This window comes from Sorex araneus, chromosome X (genome assembly GCF_027595985.1).
Source record: "Sorex araneus isolate mSorAra2 chromosome X, mSorAra2.pri, whole genome shotgun sequence".
Taxonomy (NCBI): Eukaryota; Metazoa; Chordata; class Mammalia; order Eulipotyphla; family Soricidae; genus Sorex; species Sorex araneus.
This window is the reverse complement of record NC_073313.1, coordinates 344,445,264-344,467,666: the sequence shown is the minus strand read 5'-3', so window position 1 is coordinate 344,467,666 and position 22,403 is coordinate 344,445,264. Positions and strand designations below refer to the sequence as shown.

Here is a 22,403-nt window from a genome sequence, read left to right as displayed (position 1 = left end):
CAAGAATCCAATCTGAATTTTGTGCAGAATGTTACTTCTTAGTAGTAATGTATTCATTTTAATCATGATTTTAAAAAATGGTGTTCTAAATTGTGTAGATTTATTTCCATTACTTGTAGGGAAGTAGTTTTTAGTGAAATGATTTTGGTATCACTTTACTGAAGTAGGCCCTAACTACGTTGGAGTTTAATTTCTTGATGCTAGCAGTTGTTTTTCTATGGTTATGACATACTCATGTGCAAAAAAAGGCTTATGTCTTTTCTTCTTGGATGCCGTCTCATCAACGTTGGTGGGATGAAGTTAGGGAGATAATTGTGATCTTAGATCCAGTGATCAATTTTGTTAAGAAATTTGAAAGCAATGTAGCACTTTTAAAAAAATGTATTTGAGGACAGATAGTATATGCCCAGGATGAAAAATTTAAAGTTAAGTAGAAGTAAACACTGAAAATAAGTCTGCCTTCTGCCTCTGTTCTGTCTCCTGCGGGCAGCCATCTTTAGGATATTAGGGTTCCCTTCCAGAGATACTCTCTAGGCAATTTGTATTACACGTGGAGTTTCTGGGTTGAGTCACTCAGCTGTTAAACCATGTCCTCAGATCTCTTCAGTCTCTGTTTTTAGTAAGTTTGAGGAGTCAGAGGTCACTCTGGTTCTGCATTCAGGAGTTACTTCTGGTGGTGTTTGTATGGGATGCTGGAGACTGAACCGTGTCTTTTCTAAAGCCAGGCTTTGACCAAGTAGCTTGCCTTCTGTTTTGCCTCCTGGGACCTCTGACAACAACAAGACTCATTTGCCCATCTCTTGTCCTGCTTGGTGTTTGCTTAACTGTTGTGTCCTCTTTTAAGAGTGTGGAGATTTTCCCCACAATCCCATGGTTCATTTCTCATTGACCAAATCACGGCACATGTCAGCATTAGACAGTATAGGACATGTCAGTATAGGACATGTCCTATACTAGTGAGGCCAGTGATTATGTTAGACCAGTCACAGATCTTCCCCACAGGCAAAGGAAGGACCTAACTTGTCTTGCTTACAAGCGGCTGCCTAGTAACGGAAAGAAATCAGGGTATTGTAGCTAAGAGAAAGGTCTGCTCCGACAGGATATCTAGAAGATTATTTCATCTGTGTACTTAGAAACTTGACACATTCTTTTCAATGGCAGACATTCTGTTGACTTAATAATATATCATTCTTTTGTACATTTCCCTCCCAAGTCTTCTATTATAGCCAAGTGTAGTACATATATGTAAAATCTGCCATATTGCCAAATTGTTTTCCATCAGCTTTGTGTTGACAAACATTTGTGGTTAGAAGACCAGAAATATTTTAGGCTTTGTTTCTTAATGCCTCTGACCTTATGGTGTGTTATGAAAGTTTCTGATTTTTACCAGTTAGGCAGGTGAAAAGATTACTTTATTCTGATTTGGCTTCCATTTACTTATTATAAATTTCAGGTGTTTTTATATAAATGAGTCACTTGTAACTTTTTGTTTCTTGAGAATTCATCATCTGTATATCTACCCATATTTCTATTTGTTACTCTTTTTCATCAGTACTCTGTAGGAGCTTTATATTGAATTATTCTATGGTGTCGGTCATGAAGGGTTTGAAAAATATTTATGAAAAGGGATTTTATGTAATTTTTATTGCTTCCGCATTTATATTATATTTTGAACATTAAGAAAAGTTACCTTGAGGGCTGAAGCCATAGCACAGTGGGTAGGGCGTTTGCCTTGCACACGGCCGACCTGGGTTTGATTTCCAACATCCCATTATGGTCCCCCAAGCACTGCCAGGAGTAATTCCTGAGTGCAGAGCCAGGAGTAACCCTTGAGCATTGCTGGGTGTGACCCTATTCCCCCCAAAAAGGGAAAGCTAAGTTGGGGCCTTAGAGATAGCATGGGGATTAAAGTGCTTGGCAGGCATGTGTTCAGACCCTGGAATCACATAGTTTCCCTGAGTGACTGCAGGGATTGACCCCTGACCACAGAGAGCTGGGTGGCCACCAAGCACGGCTGGGTATGGCCCCACTCCCTAATTCAAATTTGAAAAAATTTTAAAAGTTGCCTTTATCAGATTCTAAATATTTTAGCATATCTTTGGATTTCCAATTCTATTTTGCCCCTTTGTTTGCTTATCTATTCATAGTTTTAGCTTTTAAATTGATCTTGCATTGTCTCTGATAGGGGAAGAAGCTACTGGCTTATTGCATTTCTGGCTAACTCATTTCTATTTCTCTATTGTTTAAAAATATAAAAGGTGTTGTCATTTTTACTGTGCTAGATTTTATTTGCTTGGTTTTTTAAGTGTTTATTTGGATTTTGGGCAACACTCGACAGTGTCAATGGAGTAACCATGGTGGAAATGGGTGGACTTGTCATCACTGCGGTGTGGGGCCAGGGGTGCAGTGCCTAATCCTCACTTAGTTCACTTTGGGGGATCAGGCAGTAAGTAGCTGGAAACCATGGTAGGCTTCAGTTTTAGAACGTTGCCTGCAAGGAGAAAGGGAAAGTAAGACTAGGGAGTGGGAGAAGTAGAATTGCACAAAAATATTTTGAAAGATTTTAGGGACATATAAGCCTGTTCATATGCTGAAGAGCAAGTTAGTGGAGAGGAAGAAGATGAAGATCAGAAGAAAGAGTAGGTAATTGCCGGAGGAGGGGTAAGGGAGAAGGCTGATGGAGGTTACAGGTAGGCAGAGCTGGACCCTGTTAGGAAGAACTTGTTAAAATTCAATGGTTTTCACACTGGAACAGAATGGCATAGTGAGAAATGAGAAGGTGACCGAAACTTTGTAGGTAGGTTCCTAGAGACATTCTGTGTAGACTGTCTGGGGCCTAGGACTGAATCTTTAGGGCCCTTCTGGTTTTAAGATTTTGCATTTATAGGGCTGGAGAGATAGTACAGCAGGTAGGGTGTTTGTCTTGTACATGCCCAACCGGGTTCAGTCCTCAGCACACCATATGGTCTCCTGTGCCCTGCCGGGAAAGATCCCTGAACATAGAGCCAGGAGTGAGCCCTGAGAACAGCCAGACGTGCCCCAAAAACCAGAAAGGGAAAAAGAAAAAAATTTTTTTCTGCTGGAAAAGATACCATAAGCAGATGTAAAAAGCAAGCCACAGACAAATAGAAACCATCTGCTAAAGATTGCTTTCAAATACATTAAAAATCAGCTAGAAGAAAGTCAACCCAAAAGAAGAAAATGGGCAAAAGATATAGAGAAAATACTCCTGTCCAAGTAACATGAAAAATATTCAACTTCTCTACTAATCAGGGAAAATGCAAATGTAAAAACATATCCATTGGCTTAGCAAAACTTACAAGCCTGACAGTGCCAACTCTTGTCAAGAATATGGACATGGAACTTACTTGGCTAATAGAGTTTAAATGTAGTCCTATGTCACTTAGACAAGTCCACAATGAACCACATATGTGGGTGATGGTCACAACAGGGCATACCCCATAGATTTGGTCTGTAGAAGGTTTTCCTATCTGTGCTTTTGTCATTATATGCTGAAGTTCACACAATGGCAAATACCCTAATGATGCATGTCTCAAAATGTGTCTTTTGTTAAACTACACCTGACTTATAGGTACAAAGAGCTCATGCAAATGTTATGCAGCAGGCAAGTTAATGAAGGTATCAATCAACTAAACATTAGTGACACGATAAGTAAAACGAAGTTGCTTAAAATTTGCTTACTTAAAATGGTCTTTTACTGGCTCATACAGCTTAAAACAGTGCAGGTGGTAAAAGAATAAGGAAACTTAGGAGAATAGGACAGCCGATTCAAGATTAGCGATTACTCATGGTGAGGAAATGGGGAGAATGGGATCAAAAAGGAAAGCTTTGCACAGAGGGTCTTGTTCAGATAAGAATCGACACACATCACTCCTGCTAGCAAAACCACCAGCCATGTCTAGTCACCCAGAAATCTGGAGTCCTTGATGTCCTTCTGCTTGGGAGGGTGGAGACACAGATGCAGATGAAAAGCCCCAGTGCTCACAAGAGTTGTGTAATGACCGCTAGTTAGTTTAGACTGTGTTTAAATGTACTAGGCAGCAATGGAAGTTTCTTTCTTTCTTTTTTTTTTTTAAATGCATCTTTAACTTATAGATAATGAAATTTGCCCTGTAGTGTGGTGAGGATGAAATGGGTTGCTATAAAGTCTTAGACCAGTTGTGCCAAATCACTCCACAGAGGAGCTGATGCAAGGAGCAGTCAGGTGAGCAAGATATCTACCAGGAACTTACCTGAGGAGGCAGTTGGGTTGAAGAGAGGAAGGTTGGAGAGCTACAGTGTGCGGGTTTGACCCCTTTTCAGGGGATCTCATAGATCAGGAGAATCTTAGACTATGATGCAGATCTTGGAAGCATCATAATAGCTAGAGACCCCTGTCCCTAGGACTAGACCTGTCTTAGTTTCGCTGTCACTTCCAGTTGTCAGTAGAAGTTTGTAGAAGCATTGCATTGTTGCACTGTCATCCCCTTTGTTTATGATTTGCTTGAGTGGGCACCAGTAACGTCTCCATTGTGAGACTTGTTGTTACTAGAATTGGCATATTGAATATGCCACGGGTAGCTTGCCAGGCTCTGCCATGCGGGCAGGATACTATCAGTAGCTTGCCAGGATCTCCAAGAGGGATGGAGGAATTGAACCCGGGTTGGCCGCATGCAAGGCAAATGCCCTACCTGCTGTGCTATCGCCCCTTGCAGAAACCAGCCAGTGGATTTCAGCATGCCAGCAGGTTGGCCCTGGGTCAGGTGCAAATCTGAGAGACATCCTCATGTCTGCCACAGCAGTGCCTGTTACACAGTGAAAACATAGTTGGCATTAGCAACAGAGCTTAAGAAAAGGGTGTGACTTCAGTTTATCCAAAAGCAAAGTCCTGTAACTCAGTTGAGTTTTGGAATAACCTAGTTTTTTTTCCCCTATTGGTGAAAAATACATTGTTGATTTACTAGTCCCTTGTTGATATACCCTGCATGTGTCTGTTTATGCAACAGTGAGCCCCTGGCATAACCGTGGGTGAATTTTGCCACTTATTCTGGGCTTGACCTGTAGATGTTGGCGTTCTTGGTGAAGGAGAGGACCGTTTAGCATTCATGGCCATTGTCAGATTTGCTCTTGAATGATGCCAAGTGCCAGCCTGCCAACAGTGCAGACTCTCAGCACCCTCACTCCCTCAGCAGCGCTGAGGTGGCACCTAGTCAATGCTGGCCTGCTGCTTAGTGTGTGATTCTTGCTTATGCTCAAGAGAGCAAAATGTTCAGGTCTTTAATGGACATTGTCACTTGTCAATGCTCATACTCATGTCCAGTTCACTACTTAATAGTTCATACTTGTGGCTATGTAAAAGTTCTTTGTGTTTCTACAATAACTTCTTTTCTATCATGTTTTTTCAAATATTTACCCCTTTTCACTGTCTTTTGCCTTGTTTTACATTTTCCTTTACGTACTTTTAAAACTTTGTATACTAAAAATGTGATCATTTTTTTCTTTCATAACTCCTTTTTGGAAAAGCTTTCTTAGACTACCTCTGTGCTCCCAATTGTTAGATATGATTGATATATAAAATTGTATTAAGTTGTACAACAGGATTTCATATATATGTATATATGTATGTCGTGAATCAATTACAAATAGAGGTTTAGTCAACAGTCATCACCTCACCAAGTGAACAATGTTCTGGTCATTTTTATAAATTTTGGTGCTAGGCCTGGAAGTTGGCCATGGCCACTCCTAGCAGTGCTCAGGAGCCAGTGGTGCAGGCCTGTGAGTTCTGTGCTTGGCTGCACAGTATTACATCCAGCAGAGAATGCAGGAAGTGGCTGGCATGATATGCCAGGGATTGAACTCAGGGCCTTGGGAGTGCTGGACATGTGCTCTGCTACCTAAACTATCTTCCTAGTCCGTGAACAGAACGTGTAAGAACTACTGTCAGCAACTTCCAATTATGCATCACTGTCACTGTCATCCTGTTGCTCATTGATTTGCTCGAGTGGGCACCAGTAACGCCTCCATTGTGAGACTTGTTGTTACATTTTTGGCATATCGAATACGCCACGGGTAGCTTGCCAGGCTCTCCCGTGCAGGCAAGATACTCTTGGTAGCTTGCCAGGCTCTCCGAGAGGGGCAGAGGAATCGAACCTGAGTCGGCCACGTGTAAGACAAATGCCCTACCCGCTGTGCTATTGCTCCAGCCCCCCAATTATGCATATGCATAATATTTTAACTATAGTCACCATGCCATATAGTATATCCTCAGAACTCATATTTTTTTTTATCCTTTGACTGTCTTTACTTTTGGTATAAACCAAAATTTTATACCTGTTTGACTCTCATTCATTTTCCTGTTCCTCACCCCCTGCTTCTAGCAGATACCAGTCTATTCTCTGTTTCTATGAGGTATTTTTTTTTAAATTTTTCAGTAGAAGATCAGTTTATAGGGATAATATGGTACATGGTATTTGTCATTCTTTTGGTTCTGGAGATAAAATCCAGGGCCCCATACATGCAAAGATTGCACTTTACTACTGAGCTACGTCTCTAGCCCTGTATTTACCTTATACCCCAAAGGCTCATCTGAATTGTTGGAATGGGCAGGGTTTTATTCTTTTTTTAATGACTGAATAATATTCCAACTTGTGTATTTATATCAGAATTCTTCATTCTTTCATCTCTTGGGAAATAATGGGGACATGGGGGAGTAGATATTCTTAAATATAGTGATTTTATTTACTTCAGATGGGTATCCAGAAATGGAAATGTTGGATCATATGATTGCTCTGCTTTTAATATTTTGAGGAGTGTTGATGCTCCTCAGTAGTGATTACTCCAGTTTTCTTTGCCAACTACCAGGCAAGGGTTTCTCTTCCTCCCTAGTCTTGCCAGAAAATGTCCCTATAGATATCCTACTCGGTGTGATGTGATGTCATGTGGTTTTGACTTGAATTTTCCTGGTTAGTGATTTCAAATACTTTTTAAGTACTGTTGATTTTTTTAGTTTGAATTTCTTTTTTATTTAAAGAGCCATGATTTACAAACTTATTGATAGATAAGTCTTAGCTATACAATATTCCAACTTCGATCCTACCACCAATGTCAACTTCTCTCCATCAGTGTTTTCATGCTCTTTCCAGCCCTCCTCCACCACCACCCCTGAACCTGCCACCTTGACAGGCACATTTCATAATTCAGTAGTTATAATGTTTGGATCTCACGTTTTCAGTGTTGTTGAATCTTTGTTTTGGATACACGGTTATACCACTTTCCCACATGACTAGTATAACTAAAGCCTTGACCCATTTCCCCATTTCTTCCCTTTCTCATCTGTTTCCTTTCCCCAGAAAGGAAAACAGATTTCTTTCTGTTTCTGTTCTTCTCCTCCTTATACTCAGTGGTCAAGCTTGATCTAGGCATTCTCCTAAATATACTGCATTTCCTTGTCCAGTTGTTCTATATTCCACAGATAAGTGAGATCACCTCTTGTTTTTCTTTCTTCTGGCTTACTCAACAGATCAGCTTCCAGTTCATAGAAGACACTAAAGAGTTCACATAAAAGTTCTTAGAAATAATAAACCAATATAGAAAGTTAGTTGGATACAAAGTTAATACAAAAGTCAATAGCATTCTTTCATACAAAGAGAAAGTGAGAAAGTGATAAAGATATCTGTCCTATTTAAAATAGTGTCCCAAAACATTGTGTGTAGGAATCAACAAAAGACATAGGAGATATATACCATGAACAATTTAAATCACTTAATCGAAATATAGAAGAGGGCTTAATTTTTTTCATGGTATGTAAATATTATACTATGATTTTGATGATTATAGCCTTGAGATATAGTTTGAAATTAGGAATTATCATGCCCATTTCCCCCACAATAGCCTTTGGTATTCAGGGTCTTTTGTATACAAATTCCAGCATTATTTTTTTCCTTATTTCCAAAGAAAAATTTATCTGAATTTTTATTGGAATTTCACTGAATCCTTAGTTTGCCCAGAGCAATGAGATTAGATTACCCTGACTCATTGCTTTATTTTTCTATTATTTCTTCCCCCCCACACACAGTTTTTAGATTTTATTTATTTATTTTTGCTTTTTGGGTCACACCCAGTGATGCTCAGGGGTTGCTTCTGGCTCCATATTCAGGAACTACCCCAGGCAGTGCTTGGGGGACCATATGGGATGCAGGGAATCAAACCCGGGTTGGCCGCGTGCAAAGCAAATGCCTTAGCCACTGTGCTATGACTCCAGCACCAGATTTTAGTTATTTTTAATCACTGTGAAAAACAGTTCCAAAGCTTTCATGTTTGAGTTTCAGTCATACAATGATCGAACACCCATCCCTCCACCAGTGCACATTTTCCGCCACTAATGTCCCCAGTATCCCCCCGCCCCATCCCAACCCTCCCCCTGCCTCTATGTCAGACAGTTTCCCCCATACTCACACTCTACTTTTGGGCATTACTTTTTAACAGTACTTCTCTTCCAACCCATTAACATGGAATATCATTCCATTTATTTGTGTGTCTTCATCAGTATCTTAGTTTTGAGTGTTTAGACCTTTCATCTCTTTAGTTAAACTTATTCCTTAAGTACTTTATTCTTTTTGAGATGATGCATAGGATTTCATTAATTTCTCCTCATGTTGAGTCATTATTAGTTTATTCAAATGCAGCTAATGCTTGTATGTTGATGCCGCAGCCTACACACTTGATCAGTTATAGTAGGGTTAATAATGGTAGAGTGGTGAGGTTTTCGTTTTCTATATGTAATATAAATGTAATATATATTATATATATTATTCCAAATATAACATATTCCAAATGTAATATAATCTGGGAATGGAGAGAGCCTCCTTTCTTCCCTACCTTCCTCCTTTTCTATTTTCCTTCCTTCCTCTCCTTGGTATTTTTGGCTACCTCCTGGCAGTTTTGAAAGCACCATGTGTGGTGCCGGGGTTTGAACCCTGGTTGTCCTTGTGCTCAGCACGTGCCTTACCTGCTATACTATCTTTCTGGCCCGGACTTTCCCTTTCTTTTCAGTTCTTTTTAAAATTTATTTTTTTCCCTAATTGGAAGTTGTAGTTCTATATAAAATGCAGGTGACAAGAGGGGATAATCTTGTCTAGCTCCTAATCTTAGCAGACTCATATGGTCTAATGTTAGCTGTGGGCTTGTTCTATGTGGCTTCTGTTATGTCTTATACATCCCCTCCACATCCAGTGTGGTGAGATTTGTCTGTTTGGGTTTGTATTCAGGGGTCACTTCTGACACTGAGGGTGGTGATTGGGGGACCAGGTGCAGGGCTGGGATTTGTAGCAGGTTGATAGTATGCAAGGCCATCAATGTAATCCCTGAATTATCTCTCCAGCTCAAGAAATTTTTACTTTTAAATCAGGAGTGGCCATTGGATTTTATTGATTGCTCTTATTTTTAGGTTAATTTCTGCAGTGGTCATGGGGTATTCCTGCAGTGCCCAGGGGACCGTGTGATGCAGGAGACTGAATCTGGGCCTGCCACATGCAGAGCATTTGCTCAACCAGTTGAGATATCACTATGGCTCTGGATATTGTGTTTTAGCAATTTCTTTGTGTGGTTTTTGAGAGGATCATTTAATTTTAATTATTGTACCATGAAGTCTCAAATTGATTAAATTGTTATTGAGCCATCCTTCTGTCTCTGAAATAAGTCTTACTTGATCATGAAGTATGGTCTTTTTAATGCATTATTGAAAATTAAATCTTTTTTCAATTTTTTTGTGCTAATGTTTATCAAGGGCATTGAATTTGGTAATTTCCTTGATAATTTCTTATATCATTGTCAGATTTTGACATTTGGATAATAGTAACTTCATGAAATTAAGTTTTAAGTGTTCCTTCTTTCTGTTTTTTGAGAAAGATTGCTATTATTCCCAAATATATGATAATGCAACAGTGAAACCATCTGGGTGTTCCCGAGTTTGGAGGTTTTTGATTTATGATTCATTTTAAGAGTGATTGCTCATGTTTTGTTTCCTCATATTTAATCTTGGTACATTGCATGCTTCAAAAAACTTATACATTTCTTCTAGGTTGTCCAGTTTGTTGACCTGTAGTATTCATAGCTGTATCTTATGATCCTCTTTTTTGTTTGGCCACATCTGACAGTACTCAGGGCTTATTCATGGCTCTACACTCAGGGATCACTCCTGGCAGAGGTTGGGAGAGCTTATGGGTTGCTGGTGATCAAGCATACTTACCTGCTGTACTATCTCTCTATACTTTTCTTATGATCCTTTGTTTTTGTGTTGTGTTACTCATACAGTCATGCACCACGCAATGCTGTTTCACTTAATGATGAACCATCCATATGACAGTGGGTTCCCAAATTCCTATAGCCGAGTGACATGCTAGCCATCTCAGAGTCATAGTGTTTTGTGCCACCAGCATTATGCATCTCATTATTATTATTTTTTCTTTTTATTGAATAACTGTGAGATACACAGCTACAAAGCTGTTCATTGTTGGGTTTCAGTCATACAATGCTCCAACACCCATCCCTCCACCCGTCTACTTTTCCTATCACCAACGTTCCCAGTGCCCCTCCCCTCCTCCTTCCCTTCCCCCTCCTCCTTCCCTTCCCCCTCCTACTCCTCGTTCTCCTCCTCCTCTTCCTTCCCCCCCTCCCCATCCTCCTCCCAGGTACAGAGAGGTTATCATGTTTGTTCTTTACCGGCTTTCAGCACACAGTTTTATCCAGAGTGATCATTTCCAACTACCATTGTCATAGTGGTTCCTTCTTTATCCCAACTGCTTTCTCCCCCAGCACTTGAGGCAGGTTTCTAACCATGGACCAATCCTCGTAGTCCTTGCTTCTACTGTCCTTGGCTATTAGTCTCATATTATGTATTTTTATATCTCACAAATGAGTGCAATCATTCTACGTCTTGTCCATCCCCTTTTGACTCGTTTCACTCATTATAATATTCTCCATGTCCACCCACGTATAAATAAATTTCATGACTTCATTTTTCCTGGTAGCTTCTTAGTATTTCATTGTGTGGCATCTCATTCTTACCACGTCTCTTGATAGCATTTACCTTTGTGCTAGATTTAATCTCTTATTGTTTTAATCATAAGCCCTGAGCATACTACATCTTTTGTCAGTGTTGATAATAAGAGGCCAAAGCAAAGTGCAAAATCAACTACAAAAGTTACTACAAAGTGTAAAATCTGCAGTGGTTATTGGCATGTCCTATTCCACCATAGCTGTGCTATTATGGTGTTGAAGAATAGGAACAAAATGATAGAAGCTGTTAAAGGATCTGCTTCATTGAATGCAATGAGACCAAACACAATTTGAGAAGAGACAATATCAGATATGGAGAAATATTTGGTGACCTAATTAAAGATCAGAACACAGAAGCTTATTCCTCTCATCACCGTGATGATCACAACCTAAGCAAAAATGTTGTTTGTAAGGTTGAAAAAAAAGTTGAAACCTGACTGCAGGTTGAACATGCGTCTAGTGAGAAGTTTAATGATTTGAGAATTATAATTCATTATGTAATAAAAAAGCTGTGAAATTGAGAATGCTGATGTAGAGACTATTGAAACCATTTTGGAAACTAGAAAAGCTGATGGTGGAGAAAAATTCCTTATCAGAGAAAATCTTTGACCGGCTAAATCATTGCCAAGTTTCAAGGTTTTAGTGCATGATTACAGTTCTGCTTGGGGGCAGTGTTGCAGTCTACAGATTCAAATTATGATCTGGAACAGTGAGAAGCCAAAGGCCCTTAAGTATATTGGTATACTTACTCACACTGACAGTGTGCCACAGCAACAGTGAGAAGGTATGGATGACCTAGCATCTCTTCCAAGAGACCCTTCTGAATTGATGTACTGGGGAAATGCAGATATACTGCTTGCAGATAAATGCAGATATACTATTTAGCATACCTTTCCAGATTTTACTTAGTGTTGATGATGTTCTGACATATTCTTTTTGTTGTATCTTTATCTTAATGTCAGAGAGGTATTAAGATAATGTTTTCTTCCAAGCACTACATCTTTGGTTCAGTAAATGGATGAAGGAATTACAGTATATTTTAAGGTCTACTACCTGTGAAGGAGATTTGTTCATTTATTAATGGAAAGAACATTTTTAAGGTTTGGAATAATGTCACCAAAAGTGTGTTTTATTTTTGTTTATTTTTTTTTTGTTTTTGGGCCACACCTGGTGGCGCTCAGAGCTTACTCCTATAATCAAAGATTTCCTCTAGGTGGGGCTTGGGGTGCCATATGGGATGCCAGCAATTGAATCCTGGTTGGCTGTGTGCAAGACAAGCTCTCTACCTACTGTACTATTTCTCGAGTCCCTATGGAGTGCTTGAAAGGCATCTGAAAGAAGGCACTCAAGATATTCATTTCATGGTCTCAAGGGATTTGGCCACAGACGAGGTTGATGCAAAACCCACTATATACTTTCTGACATTTGCATTATGTACCACTAAATATATTTTAGGATGAATCCCTGCTCTTAAGTAGTATATGAGTTTGATGTCTCCTCTCCCATTTCTAATTTTGATATGTATTTAAGCAATGCCTAATGAAAAGTTTCTACTTTATCTGTTTTTAAGAAACAACTTTTATTTTCTTCTAAATTTTATTTTATTTTCATAAAGTTGTTCACAATAATTCATTCCATTTAATATTCAAACACCAGTGCCACTACCATTGGACCTTCCACCACCATATTTTGGATATTTCCACCCCAAATCTCAAATTTCAGAGCATAAATTTGGGCGCCCCCCCCAAAGCTTGGTACATCAGTGCTGTAGAGTATGAGAGTTCATTCATGGCTGTGAGCTCCAAAAGTTCTAAAATTTAGATTACGATTATACAGAAGATTCACTCATGGGTAAGACCCATATTGCTCTTTTCCAGGAGCTTTATTTCTGAGTCTCTGGATCATGGCCATTGATGAGATTATATGGCCCCAGGGGCAGTTTGTGGGTGTGACTGCCAAGCTACTGGAAAACTTGGGAGATGGGTGGGAGGAGGCCTATTCCTGCTCCAAGTGAGCTTGGAGATTTTAGTCATGGGTTCCAGTGCACCTGGGTTTTTCTGCAGGCTCCCTCATGGGTGAGGCTCATCCGAGCCTGTGGAGTGAAAAAACAGCTTTTAAACATTAAAAGCACACATCATTTTATTCTTTTTGGTTTATGTTTCATTTGTTTCTGCTCTGATCTTTGCTATTAGCTTATAATAGCTTGGAGGTTAGTTTGTTCTTTTTTATTTAGTTCCTTAAGGTATACTTAGGTTATTGTTCCGCAGTCATTTGACTATCTAAATCCTTGTTCTTCACAGTTATGTCTTAAGAGGACTGTGTTGAAATGGATGTTTACGGAAATATTATATATATATTTATATACACATATATATAATTGATCTTTGAATGCTTCTATAATAATCACCATACCTTATATTATATAAATATATAATTTTGGAGATAGAGGGGAGGAAGGAGAGGAAGAGAAACTCCTTGAGTAGTTGTGGAGATCAGCTATGACTTGGAAGGTTTTGTTTGTTTATTTGTCTTTTGGACCACACCTGGAGGTGCTCAGAGTTTACTCTTGGCTGTACACTCTAGATCACTCCTGAAGGAACTCAAGGGACTATGTGTGGTTCTGGGGATTAAGTTTAGGTTGATTCCATGGGCAAACAGTCCATGATTTGGAGGTCATATTATCACCTGTCTTGTGAACATCGCTTTTATGTTCTTATTTTTGTGGTCCTTAAAGCACTTTATCTCTAATCTTTTAAAAAAGAACCTAGTGCTAGGGATGTACTAAGTGTTAGAACACAAATCTCTATGTACGAGGTATCCTGTGTTTGATCACTGGGGTGCCAAAATAACAAAACATACTGAGTTGAAGTTCCTTGTGTTTTTGTTTGCTTTTTGCATTATTTTCATAAGTCATCTGAGGCTTGCACTGAAATGAAACACTTTTAGCTTCCTATGGTTTTCATGGGCTGGAGTGATAGCACAGCGGGTAGGGCATTTGCCTTGCACGCGGCCGACCCAGGTTCTATTCCTCCACCCCTCTCAGAGGGCCCAGCAAGCTACCGAGAGTATCCCGCTTGCACGGCAGAGCCTGGCAAGCTACCCATTGCGTATTCAATATGCCAAAAATAGTAAAAAACAAGTCTCACATGGAGACATTACTGGTGTCTGCTCGAGCAAATTGATGAACAACGGGTTCACAATAATAGTTTTCATATTCACTGTGATTTTTATTTTTATTGGATAAAGAGCTATTTGCAGAAGTTTTTAAAATTAAAAACTTAAATTTTTTAAAGTAAATGTGAGCAGTTTTTATCAAGAATATTTTTCTGACGTATTTTTTAAATTTAATTTAAAAAACAGAATCTTTTAAGAAAGGGAATATGAAAAGACATTTTACTTGTATTGACTGTGTCAAATAACAACGGGCTCTTAGACAATGGACAACAATGTTCAACTGTTTTTCTTCTTGTAATGCAGGAAAAAGCACATAGTTGTGTTTTTAGGCAGAGATAGCTCTATTTCTCTATGACTGCATCTACATGTAGTGGTCTGCACATTACTGACATGCCTGAAACAATGATTGTTGTTGCTGTTAGATGCTTGTTTTCATTTGCGAGTTTCTGATATTAAATGAATTTTTAGTTATGGATTTTGAGGCATTTTAAATAACATTCCCTCAGAGGGCTGGAGTGATAGCATAGCGGGTAGGGCGTTTGCCTTGCATGAGGCCGACCCGGGTTCAAATCCCGGCATCCCATATGGTCCCCTGAGCACCGCCAGGAGTAATTCCTGAGTGCAGAGCCAGGAGTAACCCCTGTGCATCACCAGGTGTGACCCAACAACCAAAATAAATAAATAAATAAACAAACAAATAAATAAATAACATTCCCTCAGAGTATACTTTGTAAGCGAAGATTTTTTTCCTCTCATCTTTAAACCCCATAAGAGAGCCTTGTTCTTGCCTTTTATCATTTTGCAAGGGTGAAATTGCTGATAAGGGAGAGAAAAGAGCAGCACTATTACCAGCTTGGATTTCATTCAAGTGTAGTTCCCAGAAAGTTAAAAAGGAAATTCAAAAAGGACATTGGTGGACTTGGGCATAACTGTTTTCTGCAGGCTCTTTTCTCTGTTATCATTGTCCGTTTTGCCTCCAGAACCAATCTTGAGATCCCTCAGAAATGAGAGATTCGGGTCTCACTTTCCACAGTGGTGGCTTTAGACCTGTAAATGCCTCTTGACTCCCAGTGGCCCCCAAGACCTGATGCATTCCACAAGAATTGACAACTGATGCATTCCGTAAGAAAGTGGAGTTTCGGAAACCTCATCTGATGAGTCTTGGACACTCTGATGAAGATGAGTTTTGACTTGACTGAGACTTGGCTGAGATAGGTTTCAAAAACCCTTAGTGCTCTCTTTTCTAGTGAAGGTATAGCTGAAATCATCCAAACAGGCTTTTCCTTTCCTTAAGCCACAGGAGAACCCAGGGTTTTGCATTTGTGTTTCTGCAGCCCCACGTCCTCTAGAGTATCTCTGGCCCTCGTTTCTCACAGGGGCTGCCTGTCTCCGCAGAAGAGACTGAGCACTGGCTCCTCACTGAAACTTGGGACTGCCATCCTGGGGAAGAGCTCCAAGTTTTGTTTTGTAAACTGGAAGGGTATTAATTTTTATGTAATCTTTTGTTTTGTTTTGAATGTGATAGAAAACGAATTATTTAAGTGTGTGTTGCTAATGTGGAATTTTAATCTTTCTTTACAGGTCAACTTTGTAGTGTGCCAACTCTTTGCCTTGCTAGCAGCCGTTTGGTTTCGAACTTACCTACGTGCAAGCAAAACTAGCTCTTTTATAAGACATGTTGTTGCTACCCTTTTGGGTCTTTATCTTGCACTTTTTTGCTTTGGATGGTAAGTAATTGTTTTAATAACCTTTAACTGAATGTCTTGGATATCTGTGGATTGAGTGTATAGGGAAGATGCAAAGTAGTGTTTTGTTCTGGGATTGCCTACAAAGGTTTTCGCCTGTGTTGACTTTTTAATTTATTTATTGTTTAAAAGATATCCCCCTTCCTTTTCTTTGCTGTTGTCTGGAGGAGGTTCACACTCGTGACTGTGGGTTGCTGTACACTGCACATGTGGTGTGGCCTCAGGGCTCACTCTGGCTGTCCTGCTTGTGTCCATACTCGGCAGATGGCTTGGTGCCAGGGATCAAACTCACAGCCCCACACCTGCAAGATTGGCACTCAACCAGTGAATCACATACCCGGGCCCAAAATTTTACTTCATTTTGATCTTAGAGGGGAATTTGAGATTTATAATTTATGGAACAGATGAAACAAAAAAGACATAAAGACTATTTTTTTTGGCCTGGTGAATTTTTTCCACCTATTTTTCACATCTCATATGCAAAGACAAATTATTTAGAATATTTTCTTCTGGGCAGGTGGCTTTTAACAGTGGCAAAAAGTTCATCAAATACTACTGTATTTCCATTTCTTAAATTCTGCCTTGACTTGAGCAGAGAGGTCTTTGATTTATTTCTTGGTTGGCAAGAATGATTTAGGAAGGAAAACCTTCTTTTCCGACCCTTTAGATGCTCTGTATACATGTCACTTTCCTTCACTTAGCTCCTTTATTCAGGACTGTCCTAAGACCTTTAAGTACAGATGTGGCACTTCCTGTCACAGGTAGCTGTGGTGTGACAGTAGAAATCAGAGAAGAGCTCTTGATCTTGATGAGGCCGCAGAGACTCTTATTGGAAGGAAGCCTTTGATGGAACTCTTTGTGATTTCTTCTCATTTTTCCTTCTTAAGTAAGAACTTAGGTTCTTTGCTTATTTGCTGTGCTGTTTACACGCCCCCACACAGGATTTCTAGGTTTGCTTTTCCGCAGACTTCTTGTTTGAGATGAAAATTCCCTGAGAAGATGAAAATGTACTCTTATGATCATCTGCATTTTTAGTTTCTGATGTTGGGTATAAAATCTATGGGGTTTGATAATGCCTCTGTGTTTGTTCAAGGATGTTGCTTTTGATTGTTGCGAGGATTAGGATATTCTGGTATTTCTTAGACTAAATTTTGCCTTTGGCAGTTGCAAATGTTTCTTGTAAATTGATGAAAAAACAATCAGGGATAACTTGTTCATTCTCTACCTTGTTGCTCTGTGCTTAGACCTCTGATAGTTCCTGCCAGTAGTTGGTATGTGGGTAGTGTTGAGATTTAAATATGATCTCTCTATCTCTATTTTCTGTCTTCAAGTTTTTTTTTAGGCTTCTCAGGCGATCCTGTTTCAGATTTCTTGTAAGGGTCAGAGGGAATGCGGGCTGGGTGCTTGTCTTATAAGGCGCTTGCCTTGCACTGTGTGACAGGGTTCAATCCCCAGCACTGTATATGATCCCCTGAGGTAAACCAGGAATGACCCCCAAGCAGAGCCAGGTGTAAATCATGCCATGGCGTGTGGCATATGACTATAACATTTTATTATAGAACTTTTCAAATACAGAATGATGAAACTGAGACTTCACATTGTTCAGCTTCAACAATTATTAAAATGCCACTATTGAGAATTTTCATCCTTTTCCAAACTTATTTTTCTGGGATGTTCTCAAACACCTCCACACATAAATTCTCCCATATTCAGTGTACGGTGTGGTTAGCCTTTCCCATGAATGGTTAGGAAAGGTTAGGCTCAGTGGTCAATATCAGAGCCCCCATTTACCCTGAGTGTGTGTAAGCAGAGTAGAGGAGTAAAAATGTGGGGTTTCCTCTGGGGATTTTATGACAGGAAGACTGTCAAGGTGAAAGTGGGTACTCCCTCCCCAGAGACTTTTTCTCCTAGTAGCTCTTTTCTCGCTGTAAAACCTTCCTAGTTTCCTTATGACACAGTATCATGAGGAACTCTGCTCTAATGACAGTCCTGAATATATCACACTTACCTGTGGTAGCCAGGATTCATCCATCCTTCCTTCCTTCCTTCCTTCCTTCCTTCCTTCCTTCCTTCCTTCCTTCCTTCCTTCCTTCCTTCCTTCCTTCCTTCCTTCCTTCCTTCCTTCCTTCTCTTCTCTTTCTTTCTTTCTTTCTTTCTTTCTTTCTTTCTTTCTTTCTTTCTTTCTTTCTTTCTTTCTTTCTTTCTTTCTTTCTCTCTCTCTCTTTCTTCCTTCCTCCCTCCCTCCCTCTCTCTCTCTTTCTTTCTTTCTTTCTTTCTTTCTTTCTTTCTTTCTTTCTTTCTTTCTTTCTTTCTTTCTTTCTTTCTTTCTTTCTTTCTTACTCTTTTTCTTCTCCCTTTCTTTCTTCCTATTTATCTTTATTTCTTTCTCTCTTTCTTTCTCTTTTTCTTCGTCTCCTTTTCTCTCTATCTCTCTTTATATCCTTTCCCCTTTCTTTCTTCCTTTCTTTCTTTCTTTCTTTCTTTCTTTCTTTCTTTCTTTCTTTCTTTCTTTCTTTCTTTCTTCTCTCTTTTTTTTAGAGAATGATCTCTTTACTTAAAAACCTTTTATAGTCCTTTCTTAGGGAAGGAGATCATTTATGCCTCTACACTGTGTGTCGAATGACTGCAATTGTTGTTGCTGGGAAAGTGGAAAATCCTTTTGATTCGCATTGTAGCACTCTTGTCTTTTTTAGGCTCAAAGGCAATCATAACCACAGTTGGTTTTGACAACTTCCCTTTCAGAAGACATATGTTAGCAGTTTGAAAACATAATTGATCACTTCACCTACTTGAATTTTTTTTTTTTTTTAAATCCTACAATTTATGAGTTTCTTTTAACTGAGAATTTAATAGTTTTAATTACTTATTTAACGCTCTTGAAAACAAGATAGGCTAATGGAGTAATGGAGTAGAGTTAGATGCTGAAGTCAGAAACCCTCAGTACTACTCTGCTGACTCTGTGACTTTAGTGTGAGATGATATATCATTGTCATGTCATTGCCATTTTGATTTGCACTTTCCTAATAAGTGACTATTTCATAGGCCTACCAGATTATAATACTTTGAAGATACTATCTGTCTTGAATTTTTACTTCACTAGTATCATTGTAGAGTTGAGGTGCTGTCTGTGTGTCAGCATTGAACATACTGTCTCTTTATCCTGAAAAACCTTAATGGACTACTGTGCCTGTATTATACTCATTTTACTAATGAGGACATGTAGCATAGCTGTGAATGAGAAAATCTAAAGAAGAGCCCCACTGCTATCATGTAGTAGAAAAACACCTATATCTTTTTCCTGGAAATCAGTGAAACTGATGTGGATGCAGAACCACATGAATATTGTCACAATAGCAAAGGCTCACACAACAGTACACTGCTGAAATGTTTCTTTATCCTCCAAAGATTGCAGTACCCATCCTTTGAACACTGTAGTCAGTCAGGGGAGAGGGCATTTGAGGGCGCTTTAAGGAGATGAAATGAACCATGGCACTGTTATGTGAGAAAACTTGGCTTCTGAAGTTTTCACACCCATCATCTTCCAAGCAAACTTACCATAGGAAGGGAAAAATATTTCCCAGAGTCCTCAAAAAATTTTAAAATAAGTATTTTAGTAAGTTCTGATCTTAGTTCATAAAACCCTTGAAAGTGTCCTGCAATCCTCATCAGCATTTTCACATTAAGTTATTAATAAATTGTTAATGCAAACAATATACAGAATGGGGATAATTAGTTAAAAAAATTGTGCTTTAAAATGTGCTTTTCGTTTCCTCCAGTTTGGGTTTATACATGCTTTTCTGCTTCTCATGATCCTGTGCTTAGTGCCCTCTGGAGCAACATTATCTTTGTGTGTGTCTGCAGATACGTGTGTGTGTTAGGAGGCTGGGTGGGCGGTGGGAGGAGTGTGCCCGGCAGGCTGACCCACTTTATATAGGGGTAGAGTTCTTCTATGGGCCTGCATTGGAACCTACTTTTTATACTGTATCTATGGAAATTTGTGTAAAAATTTAATTAACTTTTCCACATTGAAGGTACCTATTATTCCATAATGACTAGGATAAAATAATTTTCATCATAAGTTAAACTATACAGTAACTTGTAAAGTTTTCCATTTCTGTAAAGGACATTAGAAAATACTGTGTTATCTCACCAGTATGTTTTGTGGGCAAGTTAAGGATTGTCCAGGTTTATATAAGGCAACTTATTTTATTTTAGCCATTGTCATTTTCGAAGAAATATATTTGGATTTGCTGGCTCTTAAGTTATTCTTATAATCAGTACTTTCAGTTGTTTTGTCTTGAGAAGATAAGGCAGAATGCAAAATTTATATTAGAGAAATCAGTTTGGGCAAGGAGCTACTGAGTTTGTGAGCAATTCTGAAATTTCACATTTACTGCTTTTCAAAAAATTGTGCCTTATTACTAAAGCTGCACTACTTAGGCCACATACCTCTGGTGTGATCATGTAGGTAGGAGATGTGGAATGCTAGAGCCTTCAGCATGGCTTTGTGGGATTTTGTTTTATTGTTCCAGCTCCTTGGAACTTGTGGTGTGAGATTCTAGAGAATTCACAGCATTTTAGGCTTTAAAGGTTTGATTCTTTTTTTTTTTAAAATCTGGGAATGGTCTATTGTACATAAACATTTATTAGCACAAATTCTTTTGACTTGATGCTTGTGAATGCATGTCCATTTTAATGGTTCTCTTATCTTTTATAGGTATGCCTTACATTTTCTTGTACAAAGTGGAATTTCCTACTGTATCATGATCATAATAGGAGTGGAGAATATGCACAAGTAAGTGTTCACTTTGTTCACATATTACGTTGTATTTTTTTTCTAAAATAGGATTGGATTAAAGTAGAATTTAATTACATTAAAATATTCTAAGTTTGATTTTTTTTCAAGAAGAACTGCCATAAACATAAAATAAAGATACTAGTATGCATCATTCTTATCAGTGCTAGGGGTTGTTCTTGGCAGTGCTTGGGGGAACCTTGTGACATGCAAAGCATGTGCCTTAGCCTGTTGAGCCATCTCTTCCACCCTGCTGATCTTTTATTAATGTAGGGTTTCTTCATCTTATTACTGTTGACAATTTAGTCCTTGCAGTTCTTTGGTCATAGTTGTTTTAAATCAAATTTTGTTGTCATATTGTTGATTTACAGTACTAAGGTCTGACAATTATTTCATGTGTGGGACTGTTCTATGCACCCTAGGATATTAACAGTATCCCTGATCCCCACCCCTTTGATTCTAGTAGCATCTTCCCCCAGGTTGTGACAGCCATGAATGTTTCCAACTATTTAAAATTTCCCTTGGAAGTCAGAACCACCTTTGGTTAAGAACCACTGGCTTAGCCGATTGGCAACTACAGTGAAAAGTTAGAGTGTGGTGAATTGATTGGAAAGAAATTATAAGAAAATTTAGGGTGTCCACCATATTATGGAATTTTTAAAGAGGTATGAACTTGGTGGCATGGGGGAAAAAATGTGTTTTGAACTTGAAACAGCGGGACACTTGGGCAGTCTTGGGCCGGGGCCAGTGCCGGCTCGAACTCCGCCGAGATTCGACCCGGATGGCCATGCCTTTGCACAGCCGCTTTGCTGCTGAACAACCAGGATCCAGAGCTAGCTATATTACTTGGGGTCCCAGCGAGTGCTTGCAGCCATGTCTCCAGACTGTGAACTAAGCTTTTGCCCCATGCCGGCTAAGGGGGGAAATATCCTTCCTTCTTGGTTTTTCTTCCCTCCGGGAGGAAGTGGTGTGGTGTCCACCATATTATGGAACTTTTAAAGAGATATAAACTTGGTGGCGCGGGGGAAAAAATGTGTTTTGAACTTGAAACAGCAGGACGCTTGGGCAGTCTCGGGCTGGGGCCGGTGCCGGGGCTGGTGCCGGCTCGAGCTCCGCTGAGATTCGACCCTGGTGACCATGCCTTTGCACAGCTGTTTTGCTGCTGAACGACCAGGATCCAGAGCCAGCTAAATTATTTGGGGTCCCAGCGAGTGCTTGCAGTCATGTCTCCAGACTGTGAACTTAGCTTTTGCTCCATGCTGCTCCAGGAAGGGAAATGATGCAATTTCCAACTTAAATCTCCCTAGACTTAATTACTAAAATACAGAAATCCTAAACCTAAGACTTTATATCTCTTCATTCTCATCAGTGGAAAACTAATTATCAAATGTTTCCTCATCAATAGGGCTGTATTCTTGGGGGATAAACTCCAACAAGAATAGTGAGTTCTGTGTTGAAACTCCAACAACAATAGTGAGTTTTGTGTTGAAATATAGAATGTAATCAAGGTAAAGAGAAAAGGAAGTGAAATTTATCAGTTATGCAGGGGGGGTGGGGGGCTAGGGGGTGGGGGTTGGGGGTGGGGGTGGGAGGTATACTGTTTTTTTTGTTTTTTGTTTTCTTTTTTTGGTGGT

The 22,403-nt window shown here is 39.3% G+C and overlaps 1 protein-coding gene across 1 annotated transcript in view; it reads left to right on the top strand.

Annotated features, from left to right (window-relative positions):
- MBOAT2 (membrane bound O-acyltransferase domain containing 2) overlaps nt 1–22,403 on the top strand; it is a 143,283-nt gene that overhangs the window by 36,178 nt on the left and 84,702 nt on the right. Inside the window, exons 2-3 of the mRNA XM_004609371.2 lie at nt 15,811–15,956; nt 20,692–20,769. Coding sequence (XP_004609428.1) covers nt 15,811–15,956; nt 20,692–20,769 — 224 coding nt within the window. The remainder of the gene's footprint in view (nt 1–15,810; nt 15,957–20,691; nt 20,770–22,403) is intronic.